Here is a 17,955-nt window from a genome sequence, read left to right as displayed (position 1 = left end):
TTTTGCATTACCAGCTGCGAGATATCATCAAAAATGCTGTATCTCGCCAAATTTTCAGTTTGCCAAAATCCGAGTTTCAGCTTCAATCTCGAGTTAGTAATTTCACATTTGAGTAAATATGTTAGAAACATAATAATAAGTTTTGTTATCATCAAAATCAAGATTGTTGGAGTTTCTAAACACAACATTTATATTTATCAGGAACATGAATTTTATGAGTTGAAAAGTTACACATGAAAAATGTATTATATACTAAATAATGGTATTTCCTAAAGAACACTTGGTACCCTTTACTAGCATGAAACATTCCCAAATACGAACATCGAATACGTTTCGTTTAGACTATTTCATACATAGACGATTCTTCACAAATTTTAAATAATAGTCCTATATCTTAACTACAATCTGCTTTACTTTATATTTATGTCATGCTCTAAGTCTTACCCTCTGCCGCTTATGTGCTATCAATTGATGTATGAACGAATGATAAATATATCATATTTGAGTTATCCGTGGAAAGTCATAAACCTTCCTACAATATATTTATAATTATTGGATGCTTGGCTAATTTACAATCTTGAGGTTAAAACTTATTTATCTTTATGTATAGAACTTTAAAATAAAAAACTTTAAAAATTATCGTTGTTATAAAAATAATCCAACGATTCCAAAAGATTTGGTGTTGACCATGTAGTGATCGAATTCATAAATATAATTAAATCCATGCTCGAATGATTCATTGTGGATCCTGCCAAACTATATATGCCAACACCCGAATCCAATTCGATCTTACTTTTACTAATTACGAATACTTTTTTAAAAAAATTATAATTTAAAACACACTCCTAATATATTAATAATATTATGCTGGCCTGCAAAACTAGGATCAATAAAGTGAATAATAATAAGAAAAGGATGGTAATTTGTGTCCTAAGTTGGCTTAAATTAAACTTGAGTAATCTAATTAATTAGAACAAAATAAGTAATAGAATTCCTTCGACTTTTATTCATTTATTCGCTAACATCAACAATATCCGACATCATGTCAACATTATATGAACTTAGTCGTTTCTTTTCTAGTGATAAGAGTTAAATTGATGGTTGTATCATTAAGATTCTGAACCATTACGTCATTCATTAAAATATGATTTTTCCTAATATGGTATATATTTATATAATTAAATTAAAATTTTCTCATAGTAGTGTTAAAAAGATTTTTTTTTCGAATTTAAAATTATGGTTTTATATAGTAATATATAATCGCCTAATTAATTATTGATGACATCAGTACTGTTGAAGGTGAAAGGGGCTTTTCCATCAATTATTTTCACGAAAACGTGAGATTTTCAAAACTAAATAATAGAATTTGATTTTGATGCATCTGACATCACATTAATCCGTTATTAATATTTAAATATGAAGTTAATATTTAGTAATTAAATTTAATTACTCAAGTCATTGTAATTATAATTAGAACTAAGCTTGAATTTTTGGAATTAGTTATTCGATTTCAACCTAAATTAATACATATATTTTTAATTAATTACATAGATGGTGATTGTTTGATGACTAGCAAATAAGAACGTTTGATTTGCAAATAAAAAGATTCTGAAAAAAGCACATCTAATTATATATTATTGTTAGAAAAAGACAACTACAAATGTACAAAGAAAAATTATTATTTAATGATCTTTTGACATGTCACCTGTATATTACAATTGCAATATTCTTTAATTTCTACGAATAAGAAATTTGGTCGGCAACGATTTGTAAAGCACTCCAAAATAGAATTCAAGATGCAAATTAATGTTATTTTTTAAAATGTTATATTATATTAAAAAAATATATAGCTTTTTTTTTAAATTCAAAAACTCTACAGATGTTCTTAAAAGGAACTATGTAAATTATTTTTCAAGAAAAAAAATTGGAATCACATTTATTTTACGCAATTATATAGTAAGATTTATGTCAAAATCAATTTATATAAATTTAGTATATTTTTATTATGATTGTAAGCAAAAAAATTTCATTTTTCTGAATGGGATTATGGGAACATCAAATTTGTAGATCCTCATGGTAAAATAAATTGTACATCTATATATTTTGACAAAATTTGTGTGAGACGGTCTCAAAGATCGTATTTTGTGAGACATATATCTTATTTGGGTCATCCATGAAAAAATATTAATTTTTATGCCAAGAGTATTACTTTTTATTGTGAATATCGGTAGGGTTGACCCATCTCACAGATAAAGATTCATGAGACCGTCTCACAATAGACCTACATACTCATATATAGTTTAATGCAGGTATACATCTATGTTTTTTTGAACTTAATTAATTTGCTGAATTAAAAGGATCTGCCGCAGCCGGCCTTAGTTTTACTAGAATGAGTCTTATATATCAACAAAAATTCGAAGACCAAATTACTTAACTAATTCCGCATCATTTCCTTGGATCTTATATATATGTCATGTGATCCACTGCATCAAAAAAAAAAAAATTCTCGGAGGTTCTTGATCATATATTCCAAGATTTTCGGGAACGGACTTGTCGAAAAACCAAGAATCAGCATCTAAATTAAAATGGAGTTCAATACTAATCATCACGAAGAATCCGAGCAAGAAAGCACCTACATGCGCGCAGGGCGATTTTACGAGTGTGTGTTTTGCAAGAGAGGGTTCGATACAGCACAGGCTTTGGGTGGACACATGAACATCCACAGAAAAGATAGGGCAAGAAACAAGCCAACAACTCCAAGCAAGCGAGAGGAAGATTGCACAGGCCCTAGATTTTATCAGCAGATACCAACTTCAAGAAATATTGATCATAACTATTCAACATATTTTACTACTGGTACTTCGACAACGCCCTTGTCTGAAAACCCTCCGCAGAAGCGTTGTAGCATGAACGATTTTGATCGTGATAGACGTAAGAGAACAAACCAGTCGATTAATCCTGGCGATTGGCCGGTGAGATTGGACTTCTCCCCGGTGATCACGGAAGGGTTGGAGACGAATCATGACGAGGAATTGGATCTAGAGTTGCGGCTCGGATATGATTCGTGAAGAAATGTACGCTTTGAATGCATGAATGAATTTGATTTCATATTGAGTATATATTTAAAATCCATTATAAAATGAATGGAATGATTGAATTTTAAAAAAATAATTGGTATTTGATGATATTTAATAAGATTTGATGACAATTTGACATAACAAAATAAATCCTTACGAGATTTAATGAAATTTTAGCCACGGAAGAATTAAAATTTTATTTTTAATATTAATTTTGTATATCTAACGCATAAATTTTACATTATTTTTAAAAATTAATAAAATATGATATTTAAGAGAATATATCGTTGAACTTTGATTAAACCTCGTGCAGAACTTTATTTATTTTTTAATACTTAACAATAACATGGTTTTTTTCTTTGTAATTTTTTTTAAATTATTTGTTTTCTTCTGATAGTTTAAAAAATTAAATAACATAGAACTTTTTATATGTAATTATTATATTAAAATAACTAAAAAAATAGTAATCTCTTTTTAGGTCCCTTGTTTGGGCGAGCACTGCACCCAAACTCTACGTTTCACACCCACCGATATAAAATCGTTCTGAGAAATATCTCCTTTCTTAGTTCCCGCACTCGAAAATATTCAATCCCCAAATCCAGTTGATTTTCCACTCGCAAACCCTAATCCATTGGATTCTGAAGCCTAGAGGTTAGCTGTCTGCTACAATCCCCAAAATGCCATCCCTGCCCGCCTCGGGGAAGATCCTCCGGCTGGAGCTGGAGAACTTCAAGTCCTACAAGGGCCACCAAGTTATCGGCCCGTTCTACGATTTCACTGCCATAATCGGTCCCAACGGAGCCGGGAAATCTAATTTGATGGACGCAATAAGCTTCGTCCTCGGCGTGCGGACTGGACAGCTGCGTGGGGCCCAGTTGAGGGACCTCATTTACGCTTTCGACGACCGCGAGAAGGAGCATAGAGGCAGGAAGGCACACGTCATGCTGGTGTACCAGCTTCCTGACGGGTCGGAAATTCAGTTCACGCGGTCAATTACCACTGCTGGTGGCAGTGAGTATAGGATAGGGGATCGCGTAGTGAATTGGGATGATTATAATGCGAAGTTGAGGTCCCTTGGCATTCTAGTCAAAGCGCGGAATTTTCTTGTTTTTCAGGTGATTACAATTTTTATATTTTGGTATGAATTTCAGGTATTAGTTAGTCGCCGATTTAGTTGTTGCGTGTGTAGAATGAAGGCAGACTATTTAGCACATTACACAAATACGTATTTGTACATATAACGTGCATGTATATACGCATATTCTTCAAGTTTATAGGGCTGTTATTACATATTCTTAATCTTGTATAGCCTCTCCATTGACTAGCAAAGCAATATAGTTTTTGAGATAAATCTTTAAATCAATTTGAGTCACGCAGTTGGTTATGTTCTTTGTAAATTATGCGGCCATATTATTATGCAGGGAGACGTGGAATCTATAGCTTCAAAAAATCCTAAAGAGCTGACAACACTCCTGGAGCAAATTTCTGGTTCTGAAGAATACAAGAGACAATATGAGGAGCTGGAGCAACAAAAAGCCGAAGTTGATGAAAAGGCAGTGCTTGCCCATCAAAAGAAGAAAACTATTTCTGCAGAGAAAAAGCAGAAGAAGCTGCAAAAAGAGGAAGCTGAAAAACATATCAAATTGCAAGAACAACTGGTATGCATATCAAAATTTCTTTTACGTTTGAGCTATTAATGATGGTACCTTTCAATATCGTCAACTTTATAGTCACCATAACTCACATACATCAAGCTTTATTGAGGCTCCTTGACTGTGATGTTACAGTATGAAATAGGTTCTTGTGCTTTTGATCAACACTTGTTTTGTTGCTTTATCATCTCTGCAGAAATCTTTGAAGCAGGAACATCTTCTTTGGCAACTCTTGAACATACAAAGAGATATTGAAAAGGCTAACGAGGACCTTGATGTTGAGGAAAACATCCGCAAAGAAATTGTGGATGAACTTGGTAATTACGAGGCTGAAGCAAGCAAGAAGAAGAAAGAGCAGATTGGATACTTGAAAGATATTTCACAGCGTGAGAGGAGGATCACAGAGAAACAGAATAAAATCGACAAGAGCGTGAGTTATCTTTGATAATCATGTACATTTTTTGGTGCTCATATGATAGCGATTGAATTACTTCTAAGATCTCTACTCTGCTGGTAATCGTTGGCTAAAGTTTCTCAGATAACATATGAATTTGATGTTTCTTTGTATCCGAATGTGCAATTTTAATATATGTGTTCTCTAAATTCAGTAACATATTGGATGTCTCATCGACCAACTACGGCATAATCAAATAGTTGGGTGACTGCTCACTTGCCTCATATTCTAGTGGCTTAGTCAGGATATATCATATATGTTTTTATCCTTACAAAGGCACTTCCGTATGGAGTAAGATGTATGTGTAATTGAATACATATGCGTTCTGGAAAATAGTTTAACTTTTACTACTAGAAAAGGAAAATAAATTTACGATCTCTTAAAAATTCATTTGGAATGCATAGGAACATAATTATATCCAATTTATTTATTTCAATATGACAGAACAAGTTTCTTTATGAAATTTCATAAACTTTTGAATTACTTGTCTTTCTTTCTTTGGTTTTTTCTTCCCTCTAGAAATAAAGTAGGATTTTGTCAATAGCAACTCGTTCTTACAGTGACATCAATCCATTTTCAGGCAAGATATGAAAGAAATTGACTTTTGGATTTTTCACGGTTCACATTAAGCTAGTATCAGAATCTGATTCATTGTGAATCCATATCACACTAACACTCAGCACTACCAGTTGTTTGCTACTTTGCTGCAATTTAGTGAAAAGGTTCAAGAAATAAGCAAACTTTTGATGAACCATGATTCTTTCGTTTGACTTTTGCCCACTGCTTGAGTTACAGTTACCATGGCATAAATATCGTATGCTCTGTTACTCGCACAGTCTTGTGGTTACTTTGTAATTGATTTTGATACACAGCAACCTGAGCTTGTAAGATTGAAGGAGGCGATATTGCGTATAACATCAAAAATTAAAAGTACAAATAAAGAACTTGGTAAGAAAAAAGAAGAAAAAAGGAGACACACAGAGGAGGTAGAGAAACTTCGGAATGACTTGAGTGACGTGACTAAGCAACTCGAGCAGTTGAAGAAAAAAAGCGAGGATGCTGGTGGAAAGCTTCAGTTACTTGACAGTGAATTGGCGACTTATCACCGTTTGTGAGTACTTCCTTTTCGGTGTTCTCAAATTTGAATTGCTCTCTGCTTTCTAGTTCTGGATGCATGTTATAATTTAGCCAGTATTGTTAATTAAACCGTTGATTAATAGCGATTATGCTTCAGTAAAGAGGAGGCTGGGATGAAAACTGCTAAATTAAAAGATGAGAAGGAGGTTTTAGACAGGCAGCAAAATGCTGATAACGAGGCCAGGAAGAATTTGGAAGAAAATATTCAGCAGTTGGACAGTCGAAAGCAGGAGCTGGAGTCACAAGAGAAACAAATGCAGACTAGACTCAAAAAAATTCTTGATGCAGTTGGAAAGCACAAGGATGAGCTAATAAGAGTGCGAAAAGAGCAACGTGAAATGAAAGACAAGCTTGTAGAATCCAGGTCTGGCCAAGTGCTGGCGCTAATATTTGACAGTTGTACTAAAATACCCGTGTTGTGATCATTCTCATACAATTGGATAAATAAATGTTTTAGGCGCAAGCATGAAATGCTGAAGGCAAAAATAAGCGATTTAGATAATCAACTGCGGGAACTAAAGGCTGATAGACACGAGAATGAGAGAGATGCCAGGATGTCTCAGGCAGTTGAAACTCTAAAACGCCTCTTTCCTGGTGTTCATGGTCGCATGACTGACCTCTGCCGGCCAACACAGAAGAAGTATAACCTTGCTGTAACTGTTGCTATGGGCAGATTTATGGATGCTGTAGTAGTCGAGGACGAACACACTGGGAAGGAATGTATAAAGGTACCATGTATATGATTACTTTAAAACTGTCACTCTTGTATACTCATCATTACAATCTTCACCAGTCATTGAAAAATCAATCTTGCTGATTGAATGATATTTTTGTTCCCGTCAAAATTAAAATGTAAAGTTTTTGTGTTGTTTTTGTTGTTGATTCTATTTTCTTGAAAATCTTTAACTACTCGTCAAAGTTGAGCCTCAGGCCCTCAGCTTTCCGAATCTGATGCATATTAGCCGACCCATGCATATTAACCGACCCCATCTAGTGGTATAAATGCTTTAGATTGATTGATCGGGTTACTAGTTATTTGCAGTGTGTAACTGGCATATTCGATTTGTGACAGGAACCATTTATGATTTATTTGTTTTTTGACCGATGAAAAATACCCATTTTAATTTTTTCACAAAATTTAATGAGCTGATTATTTTGTATTTGTTTGTGTTTGTTATCATTTTTCAAAATTTTAAATGCTACTTGATTATGACTAGTGAGCTTTCTTGTTTGCAGTATTTGAAAGAACAGAGGCTTCCTCCACTAACATTTATACCTCTTCAATCGGTGCGTGTGAAGCCAGTTATGGAGAGGTTGCGCACCTTAGGAGGAACGGCCAAGTTGGTCTTTGATGTCATACAGTATCCTCGATTGAAGCAAGCGGACCAATAATATGATTTATCATGTGCATATACATGGAAATCTTAGTTATTGTTTACCTGATTATGATTACGTATCGAATTGAATCTCACATTCTATAGTTCTAGTGCCACAGTAACAGGAAATTCTCACACTCATTGTTTATGTCTAGAGTATTCTACATTTTTCTCCACCTATTGTTTATCAAGAATTTTTACATATTTTTCCTGTTTAAGCGTGAACCGTATCTTGTTAGATTCCTGCTTAGGTTATCTTTTTATATGTTTACATTGCTCATTTTCTCAGCTGAAGTAATTACTTTTGTATTATTTAAGTCTTATGTTTGCCAGAAGGTTCTGAAATTGAATTTGATTGTTGCTCATGAAAATTTGATTTTTAAGTTCCATTGATCTCTTGTTTAATACCTCTTGAGTGAATAAATCTGAGACATACATGTTGTCTTTTATGGTGAATTTTGCAGGGATGTTGCATAAATTATGCCTTTGTTTGGTAGCATGCAATTAGCTGCTTTATTAGATATAATTTTTAGAGTTTGCTGGCCACAACTTTGTTGATTTCTGCCCCCATTTGTAGAACTTGCCCTCCCTAAATCTGGCCATCCATTGAAGATATATACTCGAGAATTTGTGGTTTATTTATAATTCAAATATTTCTGTGGGAGGTTGAAGTCCTTTTCAGCAATGCTATTATTGTAGGTCCTTTCCTTGACAGATACTAGATTTGATCCTGTGCTGGAAAAAGCTATTTTGTTTGCTGTTGGAAATACCTTAGTTTGCGATGATCTTCACGAAGCTAAAGATCTGAGCTGGAGTGGGCAGAGGTTCAAAGGTATAATAGTACTGTATTTATTCCTAGAGGTGTTAAACTGACCCGTGCTATTACTTTCTGTCCTTTTTCTTGGATCACAGTTGTGACTACTGACGGGACTTTACTGACCAAATCCGGCACCATGACTGGTGGCACAAGTGGTGGAATGGAGGCACGTTCACACAAATGGGATGACAAAAAAATTGAAGGTTTTTGAAGTTTTTATTCTACACCATATTTGTTTGTTTGCTTTTCTGCTGATGTTATTGTGCATTGCAGGGCTTAAGAAGAAAAAAGAAGATCTTGAATCTGAATCTGAAAAGCTTGGGTCAATAAGAGAAATGCAGCTCAAGGAGTCTGAAGCATCTGGAAAAATCAGTGGACTTGAGAAAAAGATTCAGTATGCAGAAATCGAGAAGGTTTGCCTTCCCCTCCTGTATGAAGTAATCTTTTTACTCGAAAAAAGATAAACATCCAGATGGTTTAGTGAGGAATCCCCTTTTGTATGCATCACATGCTCTTTATGTCTATGAGCCAGTGGACAACAGAGTAATCACTAAGTGAACAAAGAGTTTCAATAGCATAAAAAAATTGGATAAACCTGACAATCCTATTTCAAGTTTGTTGCAGTCTGGCTCTAATATTTTTTTTGGTTTAATGATGCTGGGAATGCATGGGAATTCAGGATGCTTCATGTGTTTTGTGCTTGTTCTGGTTTAGAAGTCAAGATTATATTATTGTATGTTCATTTGAAAGGAAAAGGATTTGAGATTAAAGAGGATGTTTGGGGCATTATGTTAGTATTGTGTTTGCTTAAATACTTTTTGTTGACATTCTTTGTTATATTTAAGCAACTATACAAATTTATTCTGCATCAACTTATTTACCAACACTCTCCCTCAATTATTTGTGAAGGCGTCTTTCCTGCCTAACATGCTAACTTGAAATAAGAGTTATCTTGTCATTGGCACTTTCCTAATTTTCTTCTTAAAGCTAGTTTCTGTCAAACAACCATATGTTCATTACAGTCAACCATTACCTCTCGATCAGCTTGCTGCATCCTCCTCATTCAAGTGTTCAGTTCAAACAATTGACAATAATTTTCCGAAGCTGAGTAGTTTTCTCAACCAGCCTCCAAAGCATATCAAGTTGTTGACAAGAACATAAAAGGTTTTCCCACGACCGAATCCCTGGAATTGATCAGCTCGGCCTGTTACCATTGACTTTTTCAACTGCCACTGCCAATATTTTGGATTGTAGTGGCAGACAGCTCGCTTCGCCATTCGAATATACCCCCGTTTTTTTTTTATAGGAAACAATAATTTTATATAATAATTAGATGGTTTTACATAAAAAGCGGATGAGTGATCCGCGGATTCAAAGATACTTTTATATACCCCCGTTTTCATTTGTCATCTATCACCGAGTGCACTGATTGAGAGCAATCAATGTAATTTTAGCCATTCAATTTGTGAATCATAACTTGGGTGGAATTTTCTGAGAAAGAAATAGTCTTACGTGGCTGAGACATTCCTACCCATGATAGCATGAGCAGCTGGATTTCAAAGTGGCAAAACCAGCACCAACTGTGATTTTTATTGAACTACTTGTAGAGGAGTCGATTACAATCTAAATTGAGAAAAGTTAACCCAGTTGTTCCAACTAATCTTGAAACTAACTTATTCTCTGCATAATTCTGGGATCTCACTTTCCTAACTTATCAAATCAATTCTCAATCATAGTTACTTTCCGGTCTATTGAATTCAATTCTCAATCATAGCTGTTTTTATTTTGACAAGTTTTTATGAATTTGTGCTTTGTTGAACGTAGTTATCTAGACAGACACAGATTTACATATAATGCAAAATGTCTCCTTTAACTTTGCATGGGTAAACTAAAGACGCCTTTAGGTGTTAAATTTATCTTTTCTTCTAAATGCGATATTGATTAGTTTGAAATGGTGGCATGTTCTGTCTTGGTTCTTAGATCCCATCACAGTGTAATGTGATTTGACTTTATTTCTCTTAGAAAAGCATAGAGGACAAGCTTATCAAAATGAAGGTGGAGAAGAGCAATATAGAAGATGAAATTGGTCGCGTCAAACCTGAATTTCAAAAGGTTTTCTTTGGTTACGTAATATTCCTATCCCTGGTTAAAAAGACCTAAAAATGGTTTTGGCTTTTGTAGTTGGAAAATACTATTAGCACAAGGGCATCAAAGATTACATCATTGGAAAAGAGGATCAATGATATAGTTGACCGAATCTACAAGATATTCAGTGAGTCTGTCGGGGTGAAAAACATTCGTGAATATGAAGAAAATCATCTAAAGGCTATTGATGAGATGGCGGCAGAGACGCTTAGCTTGCATAACCAGCAGTCAAAGCTAAAGTACCAGTATGTATTCTAGAAGTTTATTTATCAGGTCTTTAAGATGGTTGTTTTGGCATATCTATTTGCATTTTCGAATGCTAGCTTTAATTTCTGTTTTGAGTGCTTTTTTTCGTATTTCCTCTAATGGTTTTGCATGTGTTAATTTGCATTCATAAAAAAGAAACATTTCAGGCACTGTTGAAGCATGTATTGAGCTTTTTCTTAAGATTCATGAATGAACAATTGAATCTGCTTGTTCAACAGTTACTTTTATATGAATTTCATCTTCTCTCTTTAGATGCATTTTGGTACATCATTACTAGCTACGATGCTTCTAAGAATCATTTTAATTAACGAAGGGCTAATATGTAAGAAAGCTTTTTAGGATAATTTTGATTGAAATGGTTTTTCAATAACAAGTATCATGGGTGCAATCAAGCTACTGTAAAGTTTGCTCTTGGCTATTGTCTTCCAGATATATTCATGTAAATACTTGCAAAGCTGAAAATTTCAGGGCCAAAAAGGTTTATTAATTTTTTTAATAACAAGTATCATGGATGCAATCAAGTTGATATCTTATCTTATGGTAAATTATTTATTGAGTTATTTCAACATCCAGATATATTCTTTGACATGTAACCGGACTGTAAAGCACATAATCAAAACTGACCATTTTTGTCCATGACCGGCCAATTTCTTCTGTAAGAAACTAGTACTCTTGGTTTGGTATTGTTTGTGAAGGTAGACCTAAGTATCATGGCGGTCTCTTTTGCATTTAATGTTAAGCACAGTAGTAATTTCTTTACATCTGACATTTACCATAAGATGCGATCTAGCTAGCATCTTGTGGTAAATTATGTGCTTAGTTATTTCAACTTGCAGATATAGTCTTTAATTATCCAACTGCAAAGCACAGACCCAAAACTTTATCCCTTTTTTCTCCATGACTGGCCAAATTCTTCTGATAAGAAACTGAACTTCTTGGTTTTGGTATTGTCTGTGAAGGTAGACCTCAGTATCATTGTGGTCTTTTATGCATTGAATGAAGTACAGTGTATTTATTTCAACCCATTTGGCTAGGTTGGAGTATGAAATGAAACGAGATGTGGGTTCACGAATTTCCAAGCTGGAATCAACTATCTCCGACTTGAAAATTTCTTTGAAAGAGGTAGAGAAAAGTCAGAATGAATTGAAATCAGCAATGGAGACTGCAAATTCCGAGATTGAGAATTTAAAGGAAGAAGTACGAGGTACTCAGAGTCCTTTTCCCCTTTTTTCTTGGGTTAAAACTCTCAACTGCCAGTTCCATAAGCATCTGAATTAAGTCTATCCGTATACCATAAATCTCAGTAGGAATATCTGTATATGCTTATTTGATTAAACGACTGACCGATAGATATTAAATCGTGAGGCACATAGGCACAGTAGAGCCTAGGCGAAAGGCATGGTACATACTTTATTGAAGTGAGACAGTCAAAGGAATAATATTCTAGAATCTAAATCTCTGATGTGATTTTCCTCGTATAAAAGCCAACATGCTCTTAAAAAGCTGTTAAACAACTATAAAACAAATAATTGTCGGTTCATAAGCACAAATGAATTACTATTATCTTGTATTTCATTTTGAATTGATTCCATGTATACTTAAAAAAACATTTTGGATTTACTTTTGCCGGAGGCTGATATGTATTTGTGCTTCGGATTTCGAGATAATGCTAGATCTGGTTCTTCATCTTATCACTATTGTATTCACATGATCTCCAATTCCCGTGTTTATGTCCCATACTTTTCGTTTTGGACCATTTAAAATTTTGATTTCGGCATGAAAACTCTAAATTTACCATCTATCCTCTTCAGAGTGGAAGTTGAAATCTGAAGATTGTGAAAAGGATATCCAGGAATGGAAGAAAAAGATCTCTGCAGCTACTACAAATATTAGCAAACACAATCGTCAAATTAAGTCCAAGGTTTGCAATTATCGGTTGCTTTCCTTGAGAAATATCATTGATGAGCTTCCACACATTAGTTTCTTAAACATCATTCTCTTACTGCCTTTCAGATTATTAAATGTATCTAAAAGAATTTACTTTAGATTATATGCTTATGAAATTGCAGGAGGCTCTGATTGAGCAGTTGAATTTGCAGAAGCAAGAGATATTAGAGAAGTGTGAACTAGAACGTATAGATATTCCAACAGTGGATGACCCTATGGATACCGGATCATCATCACTGGGGCCTGTTTTTGACTTCAGTTTACTGAATAAATCTCTTCTGCAAAAGTCAAAACCATCTGAAAGGGACAAGATTGAAAATGAATTTACACAAAAAATAACTTCTTTGGTGTCTGAAATTGAAAGAACAGCTCCGAATTTGAAGGCACTTGACCAGTATGAAGCTGTGTTGGCAAAGGAAAGAGCTGCATCCAAAGAATGGGAAGCTGCCAGAGATGAGCAGAACAAAATAACTGCTGAATACAACAGAATTAAGCAGACAAGGTGCTCTATTAATTGTTAAAAAATTTCTTGCTATATTGTAGAAGATTATCCTTCTAAATATGCATCACTAGAATTACAACACCTAAATGACCTATACTCTCCTTACTGCACCAAATAATTATACCGAGATGTTGCAAAAAATGTGTGGCAACTGTTTAATGAGGTGAGGTCTTCCTGTAAATCTTGTATGAAACATTCAGAACCTGTTTACTCTCAGCCTCTCAATACTCAATATTGAACCAAGCACATGATTTCTAGACAGCAAAAATCATCATGGTATGTTATATTGTGCTGGGGTCATGTTTCTTAATATATCTTGTTTTGGAAGGGAACCATTCTAAGAGTGTAAATTAAGTAGTCCAAGTGAGTGTTATGTATGTGCCTATTATAAGAAAAAGCTCCTTTCGTTTCATTCTCAGTTTTATATGTGGCTATATGTGCTTTGCTGTCCTACTGTCATGCTTTTGCTTCCGACTGTTTTTAGCTTGCACTTCAACTTGATGTTGTCATGCACAACCTTCGGTTTATGCTGAGCAGTTTACAATGAGCATCATACTCGTGTTATTCCTGCTTCCGTATGGCACCGATACTGTCTGTCCCAACTTGTTTCGTGCCTACTAACTTTACGTTCGATTTAGGCACGACTTGTTTATGAAAGCCTTTGATCATATATCTGGTAACATCGACAAAATATACAATGAACTCACGAAGAGCAATACACACTCAGTGGGCGGGGCAAGCAGTACCCATGCAGTGGGTGGAACTGCGTATCTGAACTTGGAGAACCCGGACGAGCCATATTTATACGGCATTAAGTACAGTGCTATGCCTCCAACAAAGCGATATCGTGACATGTCACAGCTATCTGGTGGTGAGAAGACTGTAGCAGCACTTGCACTACTCTTCTCAATCCATAGGTATTTACAATACCATGCATGAGTGATCTCTTTGAAGGAATTCCCGCCCATTCTTGCCAACTGACCGTTTTTTATCCTTGGATTTTCCAGTTTTAGACCTTCACCATTCTTCATATTAGATGAAGTGGATGCTGCATTAGATAATCTGAATGTCGCCAAAGTTGCTAGCTTTATTCGGTCAAAATCATGTGGAGGAGCAAGGCTCGATGTAGATGTAGAACTTGGTACTGGATTTCAGAGCATCGTGATCTCACTCAAGGATAATTTTTACGATAAAGCCGAAGCTTTGGTTGGTGTTTACAGAGACTCTGATAGAGGGTAAGAAATACTTACTCTGTTTCGTTCTTTCGTCTGCTTCATATTTGAGTTACAAGAAAACAAATTCGATGCTTCTTTGCTGCAGATGCTCGCGGACATTGACGTTTGATTTGACAAAATACCATGAATAGGTGATTCGACTCACTCCAGGCTCGTTACATGTTGGCCTGAAGCTGTTTATGATCTTTATAACGATTCCGAAAGCATGTATTATGATATGTGACTCAGGAATATTAGAATGTACAGGTTCAAGGTTCGTAGTGTTAGCTGCTAGTTTCAGGTGCTAGAGTGACTTCGTAATTTTTATCCACAAAGATCTGTGTGTTCCGAATCACGTGTCCTTTTGTCACCATAGTATTTTGATTCGATGACTTCATGTTCTGATAATAATTTGATTCCATATTGGAAATTTGAAGGATATTTTTAAAGATAAAAAGATGTAGTTAGGCTACACTCCACCGGGTTGCTCATGCTCAAAAGAGGAAATAGGTATTTAGTTCTCAATATTTTTTTAAAAAGATGGTTATTGTCACAACGAGGGGTTTGATGGAAAGCTAACACATGAGAGAGAGGCCAAGATTTCGCAGAAAACCAAATTAGATTAATTTAAAATTTATTCTTTCAAGACAATGAAATTCAACTGTATCTATTCTAATTTACGAAGCCCAACAATACATTTTGTTCAAAGATTCGATCTCTCCCTTCTTTGAATGCATTAAATTGCTTTCCTCACTCTCTAAATATCATACAATTCTTTTAACCAGATTATAAAGGTTTAATTAATAAACTAATAATAATTAGCTACACGATCATAGAGCTGTAAAAATGAACGAGGCTGATCATGTTGAGTCGTTCCGCTTCGTTAAATCGTTAAACGGTGGGTTGTGACAGATAACGGGTCAGCTCGCTCCAGCCAGTCTATTACAACTAAAAATTCTGCAGCTTTTATTATAATTAAAAAATAATAATCCTGAAATATATATATATATATATATGTATATATATTTCAGGATTATTATTTTTTGTTAACTCAAAACACTCCTCTGTAAATATTAACCTGAGAAGGAAGCCACCTGCCCACCACAAAACCCTTATGTGGAAGCCATCAGAGGACACTACCCATGCACACTGCAAAATGGCAAACCCCTCAGCCTATGTGTCTACTCAAACTCCACCTTTCTCCTCTATAAAGCCCCCACTCCCACACTTCTCCCCATCTACCACAAATCATGGCTCCAAAAATCTTGCTTCCAGTGCTCGCCTTTCTTCTGCTCTCCAGCTTCAGTTTTGCTCTTCGAGGAAGCAGCTGGCAGCAGAACCAGTGCCAGATCGACAGAATCATTCCCCATGAGCCCACACAGCGCATCCAGTCTGAAGGAGGATACAGCGAGTTCTGGGATTTTAACAAGGATGAATTCCAGTGCGCTGGTGTCTCATTCCACCGCCACACAATCAAGTCCAGAGGCATGATGCAGCCTGCTTATCACAATTCACCTATTCTGACCTATGTTGTCCAAGGTTCGTTAAGCAAAAACTGGCTTATACGAATAATAATCTTATGGTGTATTTCTTGATGAACTGATGCATGCATGTTTGATTTTCAGGCCAGGGGTATTATGGGGTTATGATTTCGGGATGCCCCGAAACTTTTGAGTCCTCGCAGCAATCACTAGGAGGAGGAGGAGGTGAGCATAGATTCCGGGACCGCCATCAGAGAATCGGGCATTTCAAGAAGGGAGACATTATCGCATTTCCTGCCGGGGCGCCGCACTGGTGTTACAACAATGCCGATGAAGATCTTGTTGTTGTTGTTTTGCAAGATAATGCCAATAATGCGAACCAGCTTGATCAGAACCCACGAGTATGCATACTTCTAAATATTTAAACTGTGAGTCAGAAGCTCAAAATGTGGATGTTGATTTATATATTTACATGCATGCAGTCGTTTTTCCTGGCGGGGAATCCTGGAAGTTCACAAGAGAAGCACCAGCGGTACGGAGAGGAGCATGGGGGAAGCAGACGCGGCCAACATGAGTTCGGAAACGTTTTCCAGGGTCTAGATGTGGAGATATTGGCAGAAGTATTCGGGGTTGATCAAGACACAGCAAGAAAACTCCGAAGTGAGGATGATTCAAGAGGACCGATCATTAGAGTCGAAAAGGGTCTCCAAGTGATCAAGCCGCCATTCGAGGAAGAAGAATATGGCCGTGGGCAGGGACGAGATGAGCGACATAACGGCGGTGAAAATGGGCTCGAGGAGACTATCTGCACCGCAAAGCTCAGGGAGAATATCGACAATCCCGCACGCTCTGATATATACAACCCACGTGCTGGGAGATACTCCACCGTGAACAGCCTGACCCTCCCCATCCTCAGCTTCCTCCGGCTCAGCGCAGCCCGAGGAGTTCTTCACAAAGTAACTTCGTTATCTTAAAATTGGTATATATACGCATTTTATCGAACCTGAAGATCATAATTTTCTTTGATATCAGAATGCAATCATGGCGCCACATTGGTACGTGAACGCGCATAACATCGTGTACATAACCCGTGGAGAGTTAAGAATGCAGATAGTGAACCACCGGGGACAAGCGGTGTTCGACGACCGACTCCGCGAGGGGCAGGTGGTGGTGGTGCCTCACAACTTCGCGGTGGTGAAACAGGCCGGAGAAGAAGGCGCTGAATGGGTATCATTCAACACGAACGAAAACGCAATGATCAACACACTGAGCGGCCGTACCTCGGCCTTACGAGGGATGCCGGTGGGTGTAATCGCCAACGCGTACCAAATGTCCGACGATGAGGCGGCGAAGCTGAAGCTTTCACGGGAGGAGACGTTCATTTTCAGCGGAAGCGGAAGGTCTTATAGAGGGGGAAGAGCTGCATCCGCATAGATTATATATATTAAGAAAAAAAGCAAGAATGTTTGTAATAATGGTAGCTGTGGTCGGTCGTCTTCTATTGTATGTACTACGTACGAGGTGGCCACCGTGAAATAAGAGCTTTCTAGCTTTTTTCGTCTTTAGTTTTTTTGGGAATTCAACAATAATGCATTTGACGTATATATGATAAAACTTTTAAATACTTACTATTAAAATTAAGAAGGTGTGGGGTTAACGGAAAGAAACATGGTATATAGCAAAAATTTGTTATATGGGAAAAAATTTGTGTCATGGTCTCATGTGTCGTATTTTGTGAGACGAATCTTTTATTTAGGTCATCCATGAAAAAATATTTTTTTTAATGTTAAGAGTATTATTTTTTATTGTTAATATCGATAGAGTTGACTCGTCTCACGGATAAAGATTTTTCTCTTTCAAAGTTAAAGATTAACGAGACACTAGAG

At 36.0% G+C, this 17,955-nt stretch overlaps 3 protein-coding genes across 3 annotated transcripts; all 3 read left to right on the top strand.

Moving 5' to 3' along the window:
* Window positions 1-2,585: 2,585 nt before the first annotated feature.
* Window positions 2,586-3,068, top strand: LOC142537135 (uncharacterized). The gene has a single exon (XM_075642700.1). The coding sequence runs from the start codon at window positions 2,586-2,588 to the stop codon at window positions 3,066-3,068; it is 483 nt and encodes a 160-aa protein (XP_075498815.1).
* Window positions 3,069-3,581: 513 nt separating this feature from the next.
* On the top strand, window positions 3,582-14,985 carry LOC142522689 (structural maintenance of chromosomes protein 1-like). Its single transcript, XM_075626228.1, has 18 exons — window positions 3,582-4,192; window positions 4,499-4,735; window positions 4,926-5,159; window positions 6,056-6,294; window positions 6,418-6,684; window positions 6,778-7,048; window positions 7,557-7,681; window positions 8,419-8,528; window positions 8,609-8,716; window positions 8,787-8,926; window positions 10,536-10,625; window positions 10,695-10,903; window positions 11,960-12,129; window positions 12,737-12,846; window positions 12,995-13,374; window positions 14,013-14,291; window positions 14,382-14,609; window positions 14,695-14,985. Exons 1-18 carry the CDS (start codon window positions 3,755-3,757, stop codon window positions 14,738-14,740), a joined length of 3,681 nt encoding a protein of 1,226 aa, XP_075482343.1. The 5' UTR covers window positions 3,582-3,754; the 3' UTR covers window positions 14,741-14,985.
* Window positions 14,986-15,814: 829 nt separating this feature from the next.
* Window positions 15,815-17,691, top strand: LOC142537219 (11S globulin seed storage protein 1-like). The gene is made up of 4 exons (XM_075642770.1): window positions 15,815-16,127; window positions 16,214-16,470; window positions 16,552-17,025; window positions 17,102-17,691. The coding sequence occupies exons 1-4, from the start codon at window positions 15,839-15,841 to the stop codon at window positions 17,501-17,503; spliced, it is 1,422 nt and encodes a 473-aa protein (XP_075498885.1). The 5' UTR covers window positions 15,815-15,838; the 3' UTR covers window positions 17,504-17,691.
* The last annotated feature ends 264 nt before the right edge of the window (window positions 17,692-17,955 follow it).

Source organism: Primulina tabacum, chromosome 2 (genome assembly GCF_025594145.1).
Source record: "Primulina tabacum isolate GXHZ01 chromosome 2, ASM2559414v2, whole genome shotgun sequence".
Taxonomy (NCBI): Eukaryota; Viridiplantae; Streptophyta; class Magnoliopsida; order Lamiales; family Gesneriaceae; genus Primulina; species Primulina tabacum.
The sequence above is the reverse complement of the archived record's forward strand: the minus strand, read 5'-3'. Positions and strand labels throughout refer to the sequence as shown.